At 37.6% G+C, this 22,628-nt stretch overlaps 1 protein-coding gene across 2 annotated transcripts in view; it reads left to right on the forward strand.

Annotated features, from left to right (window-relative positions):
- The window catches only part of TPST1 (tyrosylprotein sulfotransferase 1), a 21,712-nt gene extending 1,542 nt beyond the window's left edge, over positions 1–20,170 (forward strand). The window contains exons 2-5 of one of the 2 annotated variants that reach the window (XM_009333431.1): positions 6,374–6,572; positions 17,178–17,228; positions 19,012–19,087; positions 20,123–20,147. In XM_009333431.1, the coding sequence (XP_009331706.1) occupies positions 6,374–6,572; positions 17,178–17,228; positions 19,012–19,056 (295 nt within the window). In that variant the 3' untranslated portion in view covers positions 19,057–19,087; positions 20,123–20,147. Of the gene's footprint in view, positions 1–6,373; positions 6,573–17,177; positions 17,229–19,011; positions 19,088–20,122 lie in introns of both variants that reach the window. The other variant, XM_009333432.1, reaches the window with a different exon arrangement.
- Positions 20,171–22,628: the final 2,458 nt, after the last annotated feature.

Consider the following 22,628-nt stretch of genomic DNA (forward strand, 5'->3'; position numbering starts at 1 on the left):
GAAAGAGGGGTGAGGGGGGAAGACTAGTTAATTCTCCAGTTAAACTACCCTTTTTGGTTTCTTGGCCATTATTTACAGTGGAGCTTCTGAGATATGGAAGCTGGCTAGTCTTTAGGGGGGGGAAGGTGTGAATATTTGAATCTCTCCGCTTCTTTTTTTTTTCTATGACAGATACAGCTACCAGATTGTCTTGTTTAAGTTTCTAAAAATATTGATTACAAAGCCCTATTCCAGCAGCAAGGCATGCCCAGTTAAATTCCTTGGCTTCTGTTTTTTGAATATTCATCACTGGCCAAGTGCTTCTGAGTAACAGAGGCACCTTGCACAGCAAGCAATGTGGGCTGTGTAGAGACATCTCAAACTGTTGAATACAGAGTGATTTCATTTTTTTAAAACTACAGTTTTGAGAAATAAAAATTGGGAGATTTTGTTTATTTAATGCCTAGGGAAGTGACTCTCTGGATTTTCTAATATATTGTAGGGGAATACGATTTAAAGTAAATCATAGAATTATTAGAGGCTACAGAGAGAACTTAAAACTCAGATAATGGTTATATATTTGCAATCTGGAGGTTTCGCATCACCATTCCTACTGAAGAAACACAGCCACCACCACTGTGTTCGCAGAGCTATCAAGAAAGCATCTCAACCTTTTTTTGAGGTATTGTTCGTTAGCAGATTGAAGCCTTCTGATATTGTTAACCTGAAGCAGTGTACTGTTGTACGTCTCTGCAAGCTGTATCTGTATGCGAGCTTCTCTTTAGTTACCTGTGTCATGTTACTGCTTCACTGTGGCAGCTGAGGAGGGAGTAAACTCACTTTTACTGATATAAATAGGTGGTTGCCAAGTTCTGTTAAGTGTACTGTAAAAATAACTATGCATAATGCCATTTCTAGTAAAATGTTACTACCTTACAGCTCCCAGATTAGCGTTTTTAAAAATTAATGGACCTCTATACTATAAAAGTCAGCAGCCTTACTGAATTAATACAGTTTCAAGTAACATTTCTTGCTAAATCTGGTGGAAGGGGATGTGAGGAGTTGAGAACACTTGTTCATGTCTCTAAAAACGAAGGAAATGGATTGTCAAAAGTAAGATGTGGCTTCATGGTTATTTTTGAATCAAACTTTCAAATTTAAGGCAGACGAGTATGGAAGTATTCTTGTGACCCTCAATTCAATCTCTTCATGGAATTCTTTATGCTCTTATTATCTCTCATGAGATGATATGTGAAAGTAATTTATTATTTCAGAAGGCTTTGGCAATAGTGGAAAAAGAATGGTTTATTAGTGTTATGTCTGTGGTGTTTATCTAATCAAATACCCTTGAAATATATGGCAAGATTTTCTTTTCAGTTGCAAGAGACCTTTATAATTTGATAATGATTTCAGTGACTCAGTCTTTCAAGGGCTGCAGAAAAAACAGTGGATATGAAATTCTCTAACTTGGATGTCTGTTTTGTGTATTTATATGATACTAATTGAAATTGTGCAGGGGGAGCTTGAGATTCCCCAATTTCATTTCCTTCTACCAGTTAAAATCTCCTGCTTTTGGCATCGCCAGCTCCTCACTGCACTCTCGTGCGCAGCAGAATGCTGTGGACAGGGACAGCTGCCTGTCTGGAGGGTCCTTGCCCAGAGCAGGGGGTAACTGCCCAGAAAAATTACTCTTTGAAAAGATGCTTGCTAGGTAGTTTACTGAGAACTTTAGAGTCTGCCACGGACAGCTTATCAAATTTTGACAGCTGAACAAAATATACCTTGCATTAGGCTTAGTTTTCCTTCTGTCAAGTTGCATTTGGCTTGTTCTCAGCTGCAGCAAAATTTTTTATGGCCTTGGATGTGCATGGCTGTTAAATTCTCGGTCAGGTTCTAACCAATGTTGTTCTCTTATGACTTAGAATTTTTCTTCAGGCTTACAGGAGAGTGCTCTTTACAGAGTGAATACTGTCGTCTTTCAGCTGAAACAACAGAGTCTGGAGCAGTGGAGCTCCATGTTCTGATTAGCAGCTTTCTCCCACTTGACTATCCAAAGGGACGGTGCTGAAGATCACTTCAGAGATAATCTAAGGAAATTCAAAACACTGTCTATTAAACTCTGTCTTCTCACAGAGCTTTAGTTTATCACGTGCCTGGTACCAAGTGCTTCAGGCTGTTTCATAGTAGTATGTTAAAATCAGAATACTGAAATTAGATTACAATTTTTACTGGCAGGAGGAGGATATCACAAGTACCAAATCATCTGTATTGAAATGTGATGTTCATTTAAAAAATACCACCACATAGACCTAGCTTCTGTAGCATAGTAGAGAGAGTATGAAGACCTAAATAAAATTAGTTCCCTAGCTGTCTGCAAAGTATTAGGGTAGAAAATCTCTGAAATCAAAGAATGAACAATGATTATAATCTGCAAAGGCTGTGATACTGTGTAAAGACTTAAGAAAATGAGAAACCTGCCTCAATCATCTTCCACCCACCTTTAGGACTTTCAGACAGGCTCAGTATCCACTTCAGAGGCATGACACCTGCTCAAGTCAGCTCCAACATAAGATGCCTGGAGGTGTTTTAACTGTTGGAGGGTTTTTGAAAAGAAATCTGACGAGTTTTGTCTTGAAATACTTAAAAACACTTCGAAAAAGAGATCGCAGTATTGCTAAAAGGTCTTTATAATTATGTTGTTGCCCGGTAACAGAAAGCGAATGTTTAAGAATGTATCTTTAACTCATCTGAAATCAAAATTAACTCTGCCAAATGAAATCTCTATCAGATGAATGAGTCTGTAGGTCAGTCAGTGTAAGGTGTTTTGTTTTCAGTTGTATATAGAGTTAAATTGTGCATGCAGGCTGTTTCTCTTCCAGAGATGAGCTAGCCACCCAGTGGCTTGCAGAATTCTTCAGGCAGCAAGCTGACTCCATTTTTCTCTTATTCCAGACTCAGAAACTCTTATGCAATAGTCTGTTAATAGCAATATTAGATACTAGACAGTCTGTATTTCTGACTCCGTCTGTTCCCTGGCTTTTTGATTTGCGGAAACTGTTGGCTGCCTTATTCTCTTCTCCTGCATTTGCTTAGTAAGCCCTGCTTTTTCTGTTGCTCATGCAGCCCTAGCCTCACTGTTGTTTGATTTTTACGTAGTATTTTCACCCCTTATTTTGGTTTTTATCCAGCTGCAAGGAGAAACACTGCAAGGGTTTTAAGGATGTGCACCACAGCGTCTGTAGTAGCGCAAAACCTGTGGTTTGAAGTAATTGCCAGCGTGGCTGTTCAAGGAACGTATTATGGCTGGACTACATGCTATAACTAGTATTGTTAATATAGCTCTGGCATTTGCCTCCTAACTGAAAACAGCTGTGGTGACCACTGATGCAATGAAATGTCAACCCTTTTATAGCAATTTTTATTAGGCTTATTATGAAAATAGCTGTCCAGGCAAAATTACTTCAGAATATACTATTTTTAATACATACCGTTCATTTGATTCTAGTACAGATGTAGAATTATTTGGGGTTAGTCCTGTGTTCCATGCTACCAGCTGCTTTCAAAGCTGGAACTGTTCCTGTGGTTTTGCAGTGGAGCCTGGAAGAGCACTGGCCAGGGAGCATTTGCCATATGCATACATAATCAAATTTGCCATATAGCTTGGTATGTTTTCGTGTTTTGCTGTGTTTGGTTTTTGGGGTGCTTTGTTCCTCCCATCCCCTCTCTGTCTTCCCCCATGCTCCTCAGACGTTCTTTGGTCTGAAGAATCTTTCCCACGAATTGTTTTACTTTTCTTCCCACCTTAACTCAAAGGACAGAACAGCATTTAAACAGAAGACCAAATGTGGTATAGTACATTTTTGAATCGGTGCCTAGGAGCAGCTAAATGCTTATCTCTCACCAGCTATTAATCCCCAGGAAACGTTTCATGCTGAGCTTGTTGTTACCAAAGACTAAAATGACAGTGGGGCAAAACATACATATTTTAAATATGCTTTTACTTCAGGATGAGGTATTTGTATGTGTACTAATTTAGGTCCTAATTGATGTATAGCACCCATTGTTTTGGGGTTCCAATAAACTATTAGCCAAGCCCATTACCTGGTTCTCACAGTATCACCCTTATTTTAAACAGTCTAATCGGTCTACAGTTTTGGTGAAGGGGTTTTGGGCTTGGCTGGCTCTGTCTGAGAGGGAGAAGACCATAAATCTTACACTTTTCAAACACCTAGTGATAAATTTTTCTTGAGGGTCTCAGCCAGCATGGTTCTAAGGACTCCTGACTGTTGTGGTGCTTTGTCCTCTTGCCTTGCCACTTTGAACTTCTGAAACTCAACTCTTCACATGAAATTAGCAAGAAAATAGCTGTTAAGTCAGATGCTTATCTTCTAATTAGAAGGATCAAAAAGGCAATGCCCAGACTTTTTAGTTTGCTGTACAGACTTGGGATCTCAGGCCAATAGCCTTCAGGAAGGCTGAAATTCGGTTGCAACTCCCTGGTCACAAAATCCTATTCTGAGTTCCTGCCTTCAGTTTGAGCTACTGAAAATGGTTGAAGAGAGTAAGGCTGAAAATTCTGGGGGTTGTCTTACAGGGTTTTTTTTGTTGGTCAGGTGCTTACTCATCAGCTTCCATTAAACACCTTTTGCAGCAATCTTGAAGGACCTGCTTGCCAAGAGTTTCCCCATGGGTGACTGTTTCCCTGTCTGATTTGTTCTTTGCTGATTGTGTTTAAAGTACTTAGGTTACTGACTTTCCAGCATGGTATGACTAACTTCCTTCCTCTGTCCTGGAAGAATTTTAGTTATGATGACAAGTAGAGACTAACAAGGTAAAGACTAGTGTTAAGATCAAATTGAGTTAATGACTGGCAGACATGCATGCATAATTTGTAATTTAAGGCTTTCATTGCATGCATCTGAATGGGATGCCTCTTACTATTGATTTAATGTTTGTCTAATGTGCAACAATACTTCAGCCTCTTCTGGGACTCATATGAGGGTAATTAGATAACTGTAATCAAAGTTGTTCCTCTTGTAAGTTGACTGATGTCAGTCCTGAGAGCAATTTGACTTTAGCTTAGGCTTCTGGTCTCAGAAACTATTGGGAATACTTCAGGAAACTTCCATTTATTTTTCTCAGAAGATGTTTTCTCATATTCTGCCCACTGTATAACTCTGAAGAATTAGCTGCTTGAGAATTAATTTGAATCTCGGTATTCTTTATCTCGTGTACGTGAGGTACTGGTGTTATACTTTGTACTGTTACTTTCAAGTATAACAATTTTGTTTTCTGGGTAGTAGAGCTTTTTGAGATCAAAATTCTGTATGATGTAAATAAGGCCCGGGAGGGATGATAGCTGCAAGTGGATGTGACAGCTGTATGTTCAGCATCAGGTTTCAGGCAGGTATAACCAGCCAGCAGGAACTACTGATGTAGTGGCATACCTTATGGTATTACTTGCAATGCAGATGTAAATACTCCTTTAGGCATCTTGTATATACAGATCTGATTTCTAATCTGCCTTAAAAGAAGGATGAACCTTGACATCCAAAATGCATGTGCACTTTTTCTGAGTTCAGAAGGCAGTTTGGAGAGTTTTAAATTACTCAGCCTGTTGTAAGTCCTGCTGGCCTGTTTCAGAAATAAACACATTAAAGAAGTTGTATGTCTTCTAATCTAAAAGAAACATGGAAAAACAAAGTGATGCCAGATTTCTTCCTTTAAGAAGAAACCAACAAAAACGAGGGTGCAAGAATGAAAGTGACTCTAGGACTGTTGATTAAATGAGCAACGAGCCAACTATTTTTCTAAATATCGTACATATGACACGGCAATGATTATGCACTTGCCTTTCTTTAAGAACTGTGTAATGACCAAACACTTGATCAGTAAAAGGAATGGTTCTGAAAAATATTATTGCAGTCTATATCTTTCTGTCATTTCCATAGGGGTCTCATTTAAAAAAAAAAAAGTTTAGTCACAGATGACAAATGGCACATGGATTTTAATTTAGAATACAATTTTTAAGAGCATTTAAGACAATGAAACGGCAAATGTGGGAATATGCCAGTGGGAAAACAGCTTTATATGTAGGTGTGTGCATACTTTTCACTTAGCAGCTCTTTGGCTTTCACTGCTGTCTTTAGGTAAAAAACTTGCTTCGGCACATTCTGTGTGAAAGCCCAAACTGGAAATCACGCATGAATGTTGTACTAGTTATTCTCATTTTAGCCTTACGTAGTAAAATTTCCATCAGCTCTGTAGAAACATGAAACTTTGAGAGAGGAAGAAGGAAAAAAACCCCAACAAAACAAGCTAAAAGTCTTAATGCTAGTGAAGAAGCAAGTATTGGTTGGAGTGCAAAATACAACCTTTCTTTCTCCCTCCACAGAGTTGAAAGATCTACTGACCAAGTAATCAAGCCAGTCAATGTGGAAGCATTGTCAAAGTGGGTTGGGAAGATACCTGCTGATGTCCTGCAAGATATGCCAGTGATTGCACCCATGCTAGCAAAACTGGGCTATGATCCCTATGCCAATCCACCAAATTACGGAAAGCCAGATCAAAAAGTTGTGGAAAACACAAGGAGGGTAAGGCATTTTTGTGTGTTTAATTACTGACCAAATGGATGCAAACTATAGAGTGGAAGAGTCTTGTGGGTTTTGGTTTTTTTAAGTCTGTTTGTAATACCTTTTGATACTTAGCAATATGTTTTCCTTGCCGTGGGGGGGGAGAAGGAAGAATTCTGTGGGACCTTGAGCACTGAAAGTCTGGCTCCTGTTGTTTGTCTTAAATTTGATTCTTCCTCCTTTACCCCAACCCCAGGCTTGAGCTGTGTTCTTTGGTGTGTGTAGCTGAACCTCTTGAGAATCATCACAGTTGGGGAACTAGTTAGTAGTGGAAAAAAGCTAGCTTTCTCTCCTGCGCATCAAACTTGATTGAGCTCAGCTTTTTATACATGAGGGTTGGCAGAAGCTCTGTCACAAAATTACACACCAAATACTTGGTAGAATTTGAAAAGTGACCCATGGAAAATGGCCCAAGATGATCAAAATGTCAGATTTTCCGCTTCTTTGCTGTCCTTTGTAGAACAAACAAAAGATGGAGGAAGGTCTGGTGCTGATTAACCTAAACTTAAGGATTTTATTCCGAATTTAATGTTGTTGGAATTTGAGTAGTTAGGCTATACAGCTGTTTATCCCTGGAGGTATCCATTGAAAAGCTCATTACCATTGTTTGAAATAAGAATAATTAACTCTTTACTTCTGTTCTTTTGAGGATGTATACTTTATTAAAAGAAGGTGACTTTTGCTGCTGGAGCAAAGTAATCATTGGAATAATTGAATTAAACAATTTAAAAGGACTGTCTTCCACTAGCCTTCTGATATTAAAAAAAAAACCAACTGGTTGGTATGTTGATGGGCTAGATACTAATGAAAAAAAAAATTGCTTTTTGTGAAGTCTCTAAACATTTTTGTGTTACTTCTTTTTAGAAGCCCTCCCTGGGAAACTGTCATTAAACAGTTGATCAGTGTATTAAAGGATGGCGGGTTGACTATTTTAATAGTTGTTAGCTCAGCATGGAAAAGATAACCCACCTTTTCTGGTGGGGGTAGTGGTTAGCATTTTATAGGTTTCCTGGTACTTACTGTTTTAAAAAGGCTCACAGACAAATTAACTTTTCTGCACTCAATTCAACCCCTTTAAAAAAAAAAAGTGTTCAATACTACTTCACAGAGCCTTGAAAACAAAATCCTCATGCACCTACCTGTACATACTAAAAACAGTGACTCAGATCAAAATTTGTATTGTAGTACAATAATTTAACGTTGGTTATCTCTTACTGATACAATTTAAATCAGTTTTTACAGTATGGTGACCTTCCTGAGCCTTCTACCTGTGCATGGCAAGCTCAGTCTGAATTGTAAAAATTGTATGGATTTCAGTCGCTTACTGTTGGGTGGCTTCTGGAGATCTATTTGAGTTCAAAATGTAAGAGGGAAATTCAGGTAATAAAGCCACAAGCATACCTTTAAAAAAAATTAAAGCCGAATTAAAAAAGCTAAAGTATATTGAGGCTTTTTCACAAGTTTGCTTTGAAATATAATTAGTTTGTTTACTAATGTTAAAAACAACTGTGAAAAACTGGAGGTTACTGTTATAATAGCTGATCCAAATATTGCAAGCATATGGAACACTTGTTAATATTTTGACTGCTATTTTAATTTAATACTTTTACTTACAGCCCAAGATAGCATTTTAATTTTGTTATTTATTGTAGTACCTAGTGTATATTTTCCTAGTCACTTGTTCTTTAACAAAATTACTTTTGCATATATGGTTTGTATAGATAAAAGGAGGGAGATGTCCTGAATTAAGACTAAAATCCAAAAAAGCAAAAGGATTAAAGATGGCTAATCTTCAAAACTTACAATATTCCTTTTGAAAATGGAGAAGCATGAGGCTGTCAAAATGTCGTGTACCCCAAGGAGCCATTTAGAACGTCGGCTCACATCAGTGTTTGAGTTTGCATTTGGAGGGCTTGAATTCCTCCCCAGTCACTTTGCTTTGTTTCCTCCCAGCTGGTTCCCAGCAAATCCCTGCTCAGACCATTGGGTCCTCTGTCTTCCTCTGTGACTGCGGAAACGTTGATGTCCTGACTTCCTAGGGTTTCAAGATTTAAGGCTTCCCAACTCCCATGCCAGTTTGCTTCTTAGGTTACCTAATTCTCAGGGCAGCAGGCCCGTCAGCCTCTCTAGAAGTGCCAGCCTTCCTGGCCGTCGTGCATCTTGCACAGTAAATAGCCAAAATGCTGGCCACTGAGCTTGGCCTTAAACCGAGTAAGTCTTGATATTCTTGTTGGTGATCAGTGGGAGCTGACTCACTTCTGAAAAATGCTTTGTTTTGGTTTCCCCAGGGCTTTATTTTGTTTTTATTTGGGAATGGGGGACAGATATTTCAAAACATTTTAAGGTGTTTGGGAAAAGTCAGGGGAGGGAGGGAGGGAGAGGGGGAAGGGTGATGTGTTTTGCCCATCAGGCATAGCATATGCTGTGCTGTGCATTTCCCCTTCTCTTCCATGAACCTGTGCTAATCTATTTGTTGCTGCTACAGCTTGGAGAGGAGGGCATTTATTTAAAAAAAAAAATTAAAAATTTATTTAGATTTTTCCAGCCTTTAGGAATGGCACTTGACAAGTTTTGTGTTATGCATACTCTTAGCTGGTGAATTTGTAAATTACTGTAGTGCTGCTTTTGTTCTTGCTCTCTTTTTAAATTTCTTCACCTGGGATAGTCTTTCACAGAGTTTTGTAGTGGGTATATTGTTGGAGATGAGGCTGTCCAAATAAAATCTTCCCAAAGTTACTCTTCAGTACATAGTAAGAATCTACGTAAATCTTGCAGGTAACTGTTTATCGCACACTTTGTGTTGGAAGCTGTTCTATTACATTTATATTTCTGGTCTCTCAGAACTTTGAGCACAGTGACGTGCGGAAACAAACTTCACAACCCAAAAGAGTTATAAAGCAGGTATGTTTACTACGGTGCCGGGTGCAAGGGGGATAGCTCCTCCTAGCTTGCACACCGCGGGGACGGACATGAGGGTATTTATGACATTAATTCATTCATATGCATAGAGACGTGATCCATATTCATCATGTTACCGAGGAGTGGGGTGGGGTTATTAAAATAAGCCATTACCATATTTCTCCTCCTACTGACGCCTGCGCACTGCTATCTGGTGGTCGCGGGCTGGGGTCTCTTGGAGGAAGGCCCGAAGTCTTCCTCCTTATGAACTTTTCACCTTAGGTGGTGGCGTATGCTCTATGCTCCTTCAGGTGTTGTGCCAACTACTAATCTAGTCTAAACCGCTATACTTTCTCATTAGACAGATTCTTGTGACAGCAAGCATGATATATAGCAAGATGTGTAATAGACAGCTGGATGTGTAGATAAGCTGGGCTTGCAATTAGAGGCAATCTCCACATTTCGGGTACAGTAAGCCAGATATACAGCAGGATGTGTAAATAAGCTGGGTTTGCAATTGGAGGCTATCTCCGCATTTCAACAGAACTTGAATTTTATTCATTGAAAACAGATAAAGTTTAGACTTCCAAAGCTGAACTGTATTATGTTAGTATAGTAACCCCTTAGAGTGACTAACTTGAAATAATGTTGAATTATCGGACACTTGCTACTCTGATAGCGTCGCAGTTTAAAATGGCATGAGCTAGCCCTTCAGATGAAGGGTTACCCCTGTTTGGCAAAGAGAAAGCAATAGTAAGGGGGAAGGACTGGTTTGGTCAGGTTTTTGTGTGTGGTTTTGAGGGGGGGAGGGAGTTTCTCAGTTTTGTGGGGGTTATGTAATGCTGGCTTAAATTGATTGTGGAAGTTGCAACAACGGGGTGGAAGCCCAACACCACTGAAATTACTGGCAGGGGAGATTCTGGCTCCACCTAAAGATGGAACAACACTGTGTCATCTAGTTCATTGTTATCAGATACATTAAAAAAACAAATCGGTTCTTGTTGTTACAGACAGTTCTTGTTTTGTATGATTAAAAGCATTTTTATACTGTACATACAAAATCATAAAGATAAGTGGAATGAAAATACGAAAACTGGTCAGGGTGCAAAACATACTTGTAGCTACAAAGCCTCTTTTGAATGCAGACAGTTCAGTATTTTATGATTAGAAGTCTGTGTATTGCCCAGTTGTAGAAGATAATTTAAAAAATCCCAAACTTTAAACTGTATGATGTCTTTGTTCGAAAATGTCCTTAAATGCTGCTTGTAGAACTGCATTTATACTACACTGCACTGAGCGAAATCTATCGCTTCTTGGAAAAGACTACAAATTAGACTTATACTCCACAGTGAAAATACTGTTCAGCAATTTCAAAGCTGCTGCTGTTAGTTCCAAAGGTAAGAACCGACAGTGTAAGGGTGCCTAAAACAAGGGCTAATATTGGAGAAAAATGGAAGGCAATGGCTAGTGTGGTGCAAAATACTAGCTTCCCCGAAGCTTTCTAGGCAGTTAAGTCTTGTTCGTGTTTTTCTTCTTTTCTCCTTTTCTGTCCCTCTGATGGTGACTTGCATATGTACAGGTTAAATTTTTTTTTTCCTTCAGTCTGGAAACAAAGTGATGATTCTCACCAGCTAAAGTACAATGCTTGAATTACATTTTGTATGTGCTTTTAGGTAATGCAAGGAAAACAATGCTTTCTGCTAAATTTGGGGGTTTCACTTTAATATTACCTGCCTAGGACACCAAAATGGTTAGGTTGGTTTTCCGTGCTCCTGTAATACAGCACAAAAATAATAAGATGCAATCAGTGTTTGTACTTTGTCATCTTTAGTTCTGGTTTTGTTTTAGGAAGTAACAGAGTGTGAAGCTAACTTCATCTCTTCTTATGTTGGTCTCCAAGTGCTATGTGGTGTTATGAAATAAGACATCTGACAGTATCCGCGCTGGTGGAGTACAAATCTAACATGAGTATAACAGATTTTTCTGATGTTTTCAATAAACAAAGCCATTAACTCTTTGTTTATCTGTTTTATGTTAGGCCTGACAATATTCTTTTATGACGCTTTATCTTGTCTCGGTTAAGGAATGCAGAGCAGAGAGAACAAGGTCTGAAGTGTGTTGCACTATTCAGCAGATCTCTGCATGTGACCTCCTCATAGAGGCAACCTTTAGTTATTCAGTGACTGCAGAATTGTACTATCTTGTGGTTTTCTTGTAAGTCTGTTGCTGGTCTGTTCATTTTGTTTTGATTGCAAGGGTCCCTTCCTCATAGATACATAACTGACTACTTTTTTCTCCCCCTAGAGTTTTAACAAATTCTACATCCTGAACATAAGGGAAAATAACATCCTGTAACTAAAAGGAGTTTTCATCTGCAAATGATGCAGAAAATGCAATAACGAAGCTGTCTGAACTGGTAGCCCAATCACTGTACAATGAATTACAAAAGTAGAATCACTCCACATAAGAAGAGTGTCTGATATGTCCTCACCAATATTGTGAGTTTGTGTAAAAGTGTATGTCAGCAGTTCAACAGAATATACTGAAAGTGGAGAACAGCTCATAACTGCAAGACTCTGACTTATGCCCAGTAGAAACTGGCTTATTGTTATGTTATGATTGGCTAAGTGGCTTCCTTTCACATCTGCAACATATTACATCAGATTTTCTTTGGCACATACTTCCCACTAAATGAATTTGTATGCTTGAAATACATACTCCAGTCACTTCTTTTAACTTCTTCATGAAGTTACATTCCTTGCCCTGGAGAGATCGACAGACGGAAGTATACACAACTCTATAGGAAAAGCTATGGTTTTCATCATGACTGTTTAAATATGTGTGGGTTCTTCTAATCACATCCAAGAGCTGTTATCTGTCTCTGTTTTATGTTCTGTTGATGGTATTTTCTGCAGTAACATCTAGAGGAAAAAACAGTTCTATTAACTCCTGGTTTGTGCCTGTTTTAAATTGTGAGGAAATGTCTCGATTCTTAACAGCAGGAGACGTCCATGACAGTCACGATTTCAAGACTTTATATTTGAGGTTTTAAAGACAGAAACAATCTATGATAAAGGGTGCGAAGTATATTTATACTAATGCATGAGAATAATTACTTGTGTTGTCAAAGATGTGTAATTGTGGAGGTATGCTGTAATGACAGGCTGCTCAAGACAGTGTATCTCTATTTACACTGGTTAAGTTAAGCATAAAGGCATTTGGCTTTGTGGGCGTTTTCTCTGATATTTAAAACAAAAACTGGGGGTTTTATTTCATCTGTCTTGTGACCACCAACACCACAGATTTTCTCAGTGCCCTTTAAATTTGTTTAATACCCTCTTGAGCGAGTGTTTCTTCCAGCATGTGGATTCCTAACTGCATTGTTTTTCTCCAGAGGTCATAATATCTGTTCTTTTTTTAAACCAACTATGTATATATATGACTAGTAAGGCATACAGAGTTATTAACAAACAAAACACAAAATTAGGTATGGTTGCAAGCTGTCTTTTGGCAGACATTCATAGGCCTGTCTAAAATCTTGCCTCTGTGTTGTTCCTACTGGGTTTTTTATATCTCGGATGTCCCCTTTCTTGGCAGTTCCAACAAAGAGGTGAAGAATTGTGTAAGCCTTGTAAGCTGCCTTAAAAGTTGAGGAAAGTCTGAAGGAGCAAGATGAGGGTACCTCCGTGTACTGTGCAGTAAAGGATTGTCTCTAGAAAGGGGCTCTGTTCTGGTTTTGCCAGTGTTCCCTCTTTTTTTTTTTTTGACAATTAAACATCGGTAGCTTTGTACTCTGCAACTTTGATGTTTTAAAAATCCAGCAAGCCCAAGTACACTTACTTGCAGGCTAACTTTTAGACAAAAGGACTCGTTATCTCTGTGTGCTGGAACTGACTAAATATAATGCGACTCTTTCTAAACCAGGCTTGAAAGTGGGTGAAAAGGAGTGCTTTAATATTCTATAAAGATGAATTACAGGTTACGCTTCTGAGGTTGCACTTCTTAAGTTTTTCTTGTGTATTTATATGGGTTTTCTCAGACAACTGGATGTGAAACTTGTTTTCTGATCTCTTTTTGAGAATAATATGCATTTGGTTTGGCTGTAAGATTGTTGTTTGTTTTTTTTTAATAAAACAGCTTGAATACTGCCAACATGAACAACAAACTGACACAGATTTCAGATTTCCCCCCCCCCTTTGGAAATCCATTTGGACTTGCAAAATAATTCCCTTAGAAATGGTAAACACCATTTTTCTTCAATTTTACTGAATTCTTGCTTAGACTGGAAATCATTCCAATGTCCTGCTTCTGCCTCTCTGCTGCCACTCTCTGAATAATGTGTTTTAGACTTAGAAATTGGTCAGAAAAGAATTTTGAATCTGAAACCTCTTAATTTCCTTGGCTGCAAATGGAGTAATTGTTTTCAGAATTTCTGGATTGCAGTTGACTCTTGGGTTTTGATTCAAAAGGGACCACTTATGTTTTTGGAACTACTTTAAACCAGTTTCTATGCAGTCTCAATCTTGACAAAACCAGCATTCTAGATAATGTCAGTTCCAAACCAAAATTAGGCACACTTGTGCGTTTAACCTAATCTTCTTTGGCTTGCCACTGGTTAGATTTGCCTTTGTATATTGTAGTGTGTGAGTTGTGATATTTAATGTGACTATAATATCAAATGCTCCTGAAACATTTTCTTACCTTTCCAGGCTATGACATTAGTGTCATTATTTTTCTTAATATTGCTGATGAATGAATACCCTTGACTATCCACTATTGATGCTGATTGTAGGAACAGCATTTGCTCCTAAAGGGCATTAGAATGGTAAGATTTTTAGACCAGACATATATAAATATAATATATAAAAAAATTAGACCAAGTTGTAATTGCAGGAGAAGGAAAGAAGCAGGCCTCCAGAGAGACAAACATGGTTTTGGTCACTTTGGTTCTGAATTGGTCACAATGTACCATCATCATCATTATTAACTGTTTTTAAGAATTCCCGGAAAATTACTGCAGTGATTTGCCAGAAAAGGTGAAGCCACCTGTCTGTTTCTTCCAATGTCAGCACTAGTCTAATAAAAGATGTCTTTCTTGTGAACCTTGCCTAGGTTGTTCTATAGCATTTTTTGATGTGATAATACTGTTGATTTGTAACTTCCATTTCTGCTCTCTAGAACACAGCCTGCATTTTAATGGCTTAGTTAACAGCTGAAAATATGAAATATTCTCCTTCATTTATAAATATTTATAGTATATCTCGGCTCCAGTAAGCCACACGCTGAATTTTTGACCAGTGTGGCTTTCATTAAGGTTTCCATGGGAATGACAGTACCCCCTAGCTGAATATAAATGAGCTGTGCCTATCATTTTGAATCAGCCTTTCTATTTTACCTAAAACATGCAATATCGGAAGGAACGGAGTTCTGCAATGTATGTGTATAATAATTCCTACTTTCATGTTGGGTCTTAGTGAGGCCTTGTTGTTTGGATATGTTTAGCCTGGTGATAAAGAGTTATGAGAACTGTCAGCTCCTAAGTCCACTCCACATGAGTCATATGGTTTAACGCTTCAGGCCTGTTTTGGGGTGAGGCATTTTACAGACAGGAAATTCTGAGCTGACTCAGCTGCAGTCCTAGGCCGCTGCAGTATATTGACAAAATGAGTACGCCTTTATATTCTGGTCATCTATTCATAGCAAAGCGGAGAAAATGGATATTGTTAATAAGCATCCCTTGACTTCCTCAATCTTCTTCCTTTGACGCAATTTGCAAACCAGGGAGTGCAACTCTGAGTGAGGCTTTAGAGTAGCCCCACTTCCATTTTATGGCGTTACAGAATTTTTCTAAGTAGGTTTGTGGCTTTTGATTTTTATATGATTACAGCTACACAAGACTAGAAAGAACTCATGACATTAGGGTGTTCAGTCTTTTTGTTTCAGTAGATGGTAAAACTCTTCCTTCCAAGTATGCTTTTTGGGGGGGGGGGGGAAATACAGAATACTCTCCTCCCCCAATGTATTCCAGTTTAATCTCAGAAACAAACAGCTTTTAAGAAGTATCCTCTAGAGAGAAGACAATATGCTGCCCATTTATTTCCTAATTGGTCAGATAGTGGAAACACTTGTTTGGTGCGGCTGTTGGTATGTTTGAGGATATTTATTGCTTGCTCTTTCTCCAAACAGTGTTGTTTCAAAAGTAATATTATGCTCTAAAAGATTAGAAATTGAGGTGATGACAAACTCATGAACTGAGGCTGGTAATGAGGCTACAGTTGTTGTAGAAATTCATAATCATAAGAGTTGCTGGCTGTACCTTTGACAGCCCTACTAGTACGTGGAACTCTTCTGTACTTGTGTATGAAGCTATTAAATCTCTGTGTCTATTAGTATAGAAAAGGATTATCCCACTGATTCTTTTTTTTTTTACATTTCTGTAGATGAAAAGGAAATTAATGACTAAATGGTATGAAAATCATAAAGGAAGCCTTAAGCCTTATCCAATTCTGTGTTCTCCTACCAGGAGCTGGGGATTTCAGATGTGTGGTTACAGCCTGTGGGGGAAGGAGTTCAAGTGTCTGGTCTCACGCAGTATGTTTGCTGAGTGACTCGAGTCTGGCATGGCATACTTGGGGAAAATTGCTAGTAAAATATCTGTACCTGTTATAATGGTATCTTTAAGGATTAAAGCAAATATATTAACTTTCTTATAACCTGAAAATTACACCAGATAGATATGTAGAATAAAGGGATAGATATGTGTAAAATAGGGTAGGAGATGCTGACACTCCTTGAGTGTTGACCATTTTAACAGAATTGAAAGCTAAGTTGTTAGCATTTCCAGACTTTGATTGTAGTTGCATTGTCTCCATAAACTCTATGAAAACTAACAGAACTTTCCTTCGACAGCATAGTAAGGTGGGATCAGTTTTTCAGGTGTGGTACTTCTGTTTGCGTGAATGATATATATTTTGTACGTGACAAATACTATGATGCATCAGAAAATGTTGTATTATGTGACATTTGAGTTTCTAAACTGTAAAACATAAATGTTTGAGAACTGAATGTTCGTTGTTGCGTGGCTGGTATATCAGTTCTGACACAGTCCATGAGGTCATGACAGGTAGCTCTTTCAGAAGACTTTAAATGGAGACTCTTTTAATTCTAAATTGTAATTAAGCCCAAAGGGAACTTAATTTATTGAAGATTGTAAATGTGAAGCAACAGATTTGTTACCTACTTTTCCAAAGTTTATATATTGTAGCAACTCACTCTTAGCGTATTTAATCATCCTGTTAAAAATCTTTTTCTAAAAGCATAGTGAATGGATTACACAGGACTTAATTAAGAATTCGAGCAAGCTTGAAATGTAACATGAGTTAGAGTTCTGCCATTTTAATGCAAACAAGGTCAGTGTTGAGTACAGAGCAAGCCTGGGACTGAGCGTACAGCTGTAGAACTACTTCGGACAACCAAGCCTCATAAATAAAACTTGCTTTTACAAATAGGTTGTGCTCAGTTTAGGTAGATCTGTTTTAGCATTACTGGATGCTAATAACCCAGAAGAATCCTTTTTCTTTTTTTTTTTTTCCCCTTAACAAGCTATTTAGTATTTCAAACAGTAGTGAATGCTAGCTTTGAGTAGTAAATTGTTTTTTGTTTTTCCAGGTCTATAAAGGTGAATTTCAGCTTCCTGACTTTCTTAAAGAAGTGCCACAGGTACAGTATTGCGTTAGTTTCCTTTTTGCGGGTGTAGCGGCAAGTCAGTATGCAACCAGTCTTTATGAACCACTTCTTCATAAATTTGATTTTCTGTTTGATCATAAGAGAATAGTTGACTAGAGGTTATAAGAGAATAGCTTGTCCATGAGACTGAATCTCCAGTGCTCTTGCACTCTGCAGTCCCAAGCCTCTCTTGAGTGCATGTGTAACTCCAGTGTTAATAGTATGGTGCTTGTAAACCTGAGCTGACTGAATATTGCTGTGAAACTCAAGTAAAGTTTGACTCTCTTTTGTGTAGACCAAACTGCAAAGTTTATTTGTAGAGAAGCTTTATCTTTTGTTGCCTTGCATGGAAGGGTTTAAAGCAAGTATAGTACAGAAAGCAGAGATAAGTAATGAGAGATTTTTAAAAAGAGATACTCTTGTATCAAACAAAAACAGTTCAGCCATGGATGGTGATGGTGTGTTGATTTAATAAAGTGAGCTATTGAACTCCAGATTTTACTGAGAATTCATAATCTGGTACCCTTCAAATGCTATTAATTGTCATCAGCTACCTAAGGGACCTAACCTTTGCAATTGCAGTTGAAAAAGCAAAATCCTTATCATGGAGCTCTCTTAAACTGCAGGATCTCTTGATACCTTCCCCGAGCTATGTGAATGTGTGGGAAGCATGCTTCCAACCTCGTGCCCTTTCCTCATGCAGACATGATGGAAAGGTTTTGGGCTGTAACCACTAGCCCGTTTACGGAGACAGGAGTTCAGTTTGGAAGATGGCACCCCTTGCTGCTGGGCAGCTCTTCTGTGTCTCCTGAAGGTAACAGAGCACTCAAGATGGACTTGTTCCATGGAGCTGCCTGTTGGTGTGCTCTGTTTCAGTAGCTTGAAGGGCTTCTCTGTGTGTTTTGTTTTGGGTTTTGTTTTTTTTTTTCCTCCCCAATGTGTAGTGAAATTAATTCTCCCTCCCATAGCCTTGCAGATTTAAGCTCTGCTAATCTAGCCATGAAAAATCAGAGCAGACAGTCTAGACAAGGAGCAAATCATTTAATTCACCTTTATCAGAGAAATAACAAAAATGTTTGTATTTTATTGCTTAAATGAAATATTTTATATGAAATAAGTAGGAGGTAGCAATTGGTTCTGTTTTCTTGGGTAAGAGCTGCTCAACTAGGCTCATAAAAATATCGATTTTTGTAGGCTGTATAATTGATGGTAAATGTCTAAATGCCATCTAAAGTGCTCTCTACATTGTGCTTTGCTAGAAAAAACAGGAAGTGGCTCATCACTGTTGCTGTCTCAGGGTGTGTTGAAGTAAAGCCAAGTAGAAAAATACTTGGGTTTTTTTTCCATTCCTCCTGCATATACAGGGGTATAGCATTGCCGAATTGGGAGAGAAAGCATTTTTAGAGGCACTCTGCCTCCAGAATTGTGTATCTCTGCTTGCGTTACTTTATATTTCTACTCAAATTTCCCACCCTTAATAATACATACAGTACAGAAGTTTATTTAGAATGTAAGTGTAAGTAGCCTATCAAAAGTAAAATAATTTGCAATGGCTTTACTTTTAAAAGAAAAAAACAAAACTAATGGGCACAAGCTTTCTTGACTTTGGATTCCCCAATATTAGGAAAGGACTCTTTGATTATGACTTTTATTAGATGTAGAGATTGAAGAATACACAGGAGAATCTACCACGTGCAAACAAAGCATTTTGCCTTATTCCGTTCATTCAAACGAAAATGAATTGATTAAAAAGGAAAATTGGTTTCTTTTGTTCCAGCCAAAGAAGACAGTAGAAAGGAAGTCTCGTGGCAAGATAAAATGAACATGGATCAGTAAAGTCGAATAGCTGTAGTGTCTGTTTCATGTTTCCAGAATATAACTTTTTGCTGTGGACACCAAATCTTTCTGATAAATCTTTGTGTGATCTCTAATGTGGGCTTCGCTCTTTTACTGGATGTTTGCCTGCTCTCACCCTTTGAACAGTTAGTGCTCATGCTTTGCAAGTTGTGCTCAGCTAATAGAAAATCATTAAGAACCTGGCACCACGCAGCTAAATGTGCTGTTGCTCACAGCATTGTTCACTCTCAACTGCTGGCCAAAATGTCTATGCAGCTTAACGGCAAGACAACTATTTAAATGTGTGCTGCTTAAAAGTCGTTGTCAGCAAATTGTATTGAGAAAGTGTGCTGTAGTTATTTCTAATGCTTTCAAATGCAATTATTGTGGTTATTTCAAGCTTATCTACAACCTTACAAGTGAAGTTGCAGCATATCAGGCTGCAAGCATAGGGTGTGTCAGAACAGAAGGAGACTAAATATCGCTGATAAGGATTTCTGGAAAATGCAGGGAGATGAGCTATCTTCAAGATTTAGCATGCTGTGGATAGATAGTGTGCTAGCAAAATAAATGATCCTTGATCTGCCTACAGTATCGGTTAAATTATGCTGTTTGTATTTTGCAGTTATCTTGTGATACATCAAAAGAACTTGGTCCACTATTACTAGTAAATGTCCTCTCCAATCCATATGATAGGGAGGTTTCAAAATGGGACTCTCCTAAATTTCAGGAGGTGGATTTATACAGTTATCCTGGTATGGTTACAGTATTTACCAAACTCTGAGCAGATTTTTCCAGAGTAAAGAAAGATCATCTAAAAAGCAAAAATAAGCTTTGTGAAAAAGTAAGAGAATATTGCTTAAACTATAAAAACTGATGCTGGAATTGAAATTGATGCTGATAGTGTTCTCCTTTATTATTATACTAAAGATAAAATTAACATAATGTAACTAAACAGCTAGATGGTTTTGAGTACAAGCATTGGTGCTGATAATGATATTTTTTCCTCTAATGTAAAATAGCTAATTTCATTTTAATTATTTACTTAACAGACCGAACCTATGGAATAGAAGAGACAATGGATATTTCTTGCACAGAAGGTAATAAAAGAGCATGCAGTCCTGCTCGTTTGCTGCTCTTGATTTAGTTAAGGTGATTTTTTTTAAACTTATGTAACTCCATGTAAGATTCTGGGTAAGAAAAATATGAAGATATGGATCTTGATTCAGAATCTGTAAAAATTACATTGAGGTAAGTCCTAGTGGTGAGAGCTACAAAAGCATAGTTACGTGCTTTAAGAATCACAATGCAGTTCTACATGGCTCATCACCATTCGCAGTATTTGCTATGCTGTTGGATTGTCAGCACTACTTTAGAGCTTGAAATTGAAAGGAGTACATAAAACTGTACCACTACTTGTTCAGGCATTCTTTAGCAGAGATTCTTGTTCATTTTAGTATCTGTGTGTCTTTCGGTGCTACGGCATACTTGCACAACAGATTCAGGTCCCCATTTTAACAAAAAAGGGAAACTTCAAAGATGACTCTTAATCATCTTTGTCTTTTGTTTTTAAATCAATTGCCCTTTCTAGATAGACGAAACTGCTAAAGATGAGCTGATTTGTAAATTTGCTTTTAATAAGTCCCATAGCCAGTATTTTCCATAAACTGCATTTTAGTTGTTGAATTAACAATGGCAAGATTGTGCAGGGAACTCAGTAAATTCCAGACTAGTCAACGAATGAATGGTGCGAGATTTACTGTATTAATCCAGGATTTTTACTTGTCAACTGTGTTATCAAATGTTCTAGCTTGACAACAAAAGATAGCAAAATGCATCCAGTTTAAATATAGCCAAAAGCAACATGCCACACAAATATACCCAGCATAGATACTTGTATGTGGCCATAAATATAGCTTGCTCTATAGCCCTAAATATAGCCAAAAGTATCATACCAATTAGAAATAATGGATATGAAAGTTTTCCAAAGGTTAATTGCAGACCTTAATTCTGAAATCAATAGGGAAACCATAATCTTTTCCTGTAGTCAATGTTAAAATGACTGAAACATCTGCTTCATGTTGCCACTTACCTCTTTGAAAACTGTATTTAAAACTACAATATTTCTATCTAAAGCTCCCGCCCAATTTCTGAGAAACCGAACTGTTAACTTCTGGTGGTAACTACCACTAATACATTGTAACGAGAGAGACACTTTCACCATGTAAATACAGCCCACTTTCACAAGTGTTTTGAATGTAAGTGCAAATTCATATATATATATATTTTTTTTTTAACATCTAAATACGCTCCAAGAAGTAACTCTAATGATAAATGATGGAAAAGGCAGCCACATTCCTTACAGGACAGTTTTTAGCCTCTGTGGTTAGTCTTGACAGTGACTTTTCACCTACTGACATAACAGTCATTACACTTAATTACGCATTATTTGTAATTACAAAATTTTGTCGGGGATAAAAACAGAATATTAGATTGAAAGCTCAAACATAACTTAATTTTTCTTTTTCTTCAGAAAAAAGACTGCTGCCTTTTCAATGGAAATGATCTTGCAAGGACTGTCCCGCTGAGATCAGTGAGGTGTACTGCTCGTGGCCTGCTTCTTTCAGAGTCTTCTCCCCATTTTCTTTCATACTGTTTTTGTTCAAAATTTTGTTGTTGTGAGCGCATGTAAACCTGTCTTAAAAAAACAAACAAACAAAACTGATGTTAATGTAGAACTGTATTACACTCGCACAATTATTTTTTTAAGGTTTTAAAAAATGCAAAGCAATGCCTGTCTCCAAAATTGATACTGTCTTAATTCCAAAACTCCCATCTTCAAAGACTTTTCTTTTTTCCCTGTAGCAGTTTGGTTTTATATGTATGAAGCTTTCAAAAGAGTGGTCTGTGCTTGTCCTAAAAGATTTTCGGTGGAACAGTTGTTTGTTTTTATTCACATGTGGAAATTGTTAAATATCTTTTATTTAAAAAAAAAGATAATTTACATGTACAATTACAATTCAATGATCTTTTGTATTTTATTTTTCAAAATAAATGCTTTAAATGTGATTATTTTTTTATTAATGTGTTTGCCTCAGTTAAGATTTAAATAATTCAAGATATTGATATATTACTCAGAAGATATGATCTAATGTCCTGGGTTTAGTTCTCTTTTTAAGGTTTGTGATTGAATGCATTTTGTTTGCTTTTAATAGCTGAGTGATGAGAATCCTACTGAGAGTTGTGAGAGAGTAATATGAGATTTTTTTTTTACTGCAGGAAAAAGTAGGTAATTTTTAGCCTATTGAATTTGGTCTTCAAAAGCAATTGTGTTCAGAGAGGTGCTGCTGGGGTGAAGTGCTTCTGAAAACCCTGCTGTGAAACTTGTATCCTAAAGCTTTGAGCATCTGTCAGTCAATGTGGAACATGATTATTCAAGTAAGGGTTTTGGGGGTGGGTTTTGTGTCTCATTTTCTGCTCACCTTGGTGGTTCTTGGCATACTGAAGGTGGCCTCGGCCTTCTACACTGATTTTTTTTTTTTAAAGAGTTCTTTGCAA

Source organism: Pygoscelis adeliae, unplaced genomic scaffold (assembly GCF_000699105.1).
Source record: "Pygoscelis adeliae isolate BGI_AS28 unplaced genomic scaffold, ASM69910v1 Scaffold331, whole genome shotgun sequence".
In the NCBI taxonomy this organism is placed as follows: domain Eukaryota; kingdom Metazoa; phylum Chordata; class Aves; order Sphenisciformes; family Spheniscidae; genus Pygoscelis; species Pygoscelis adeliae.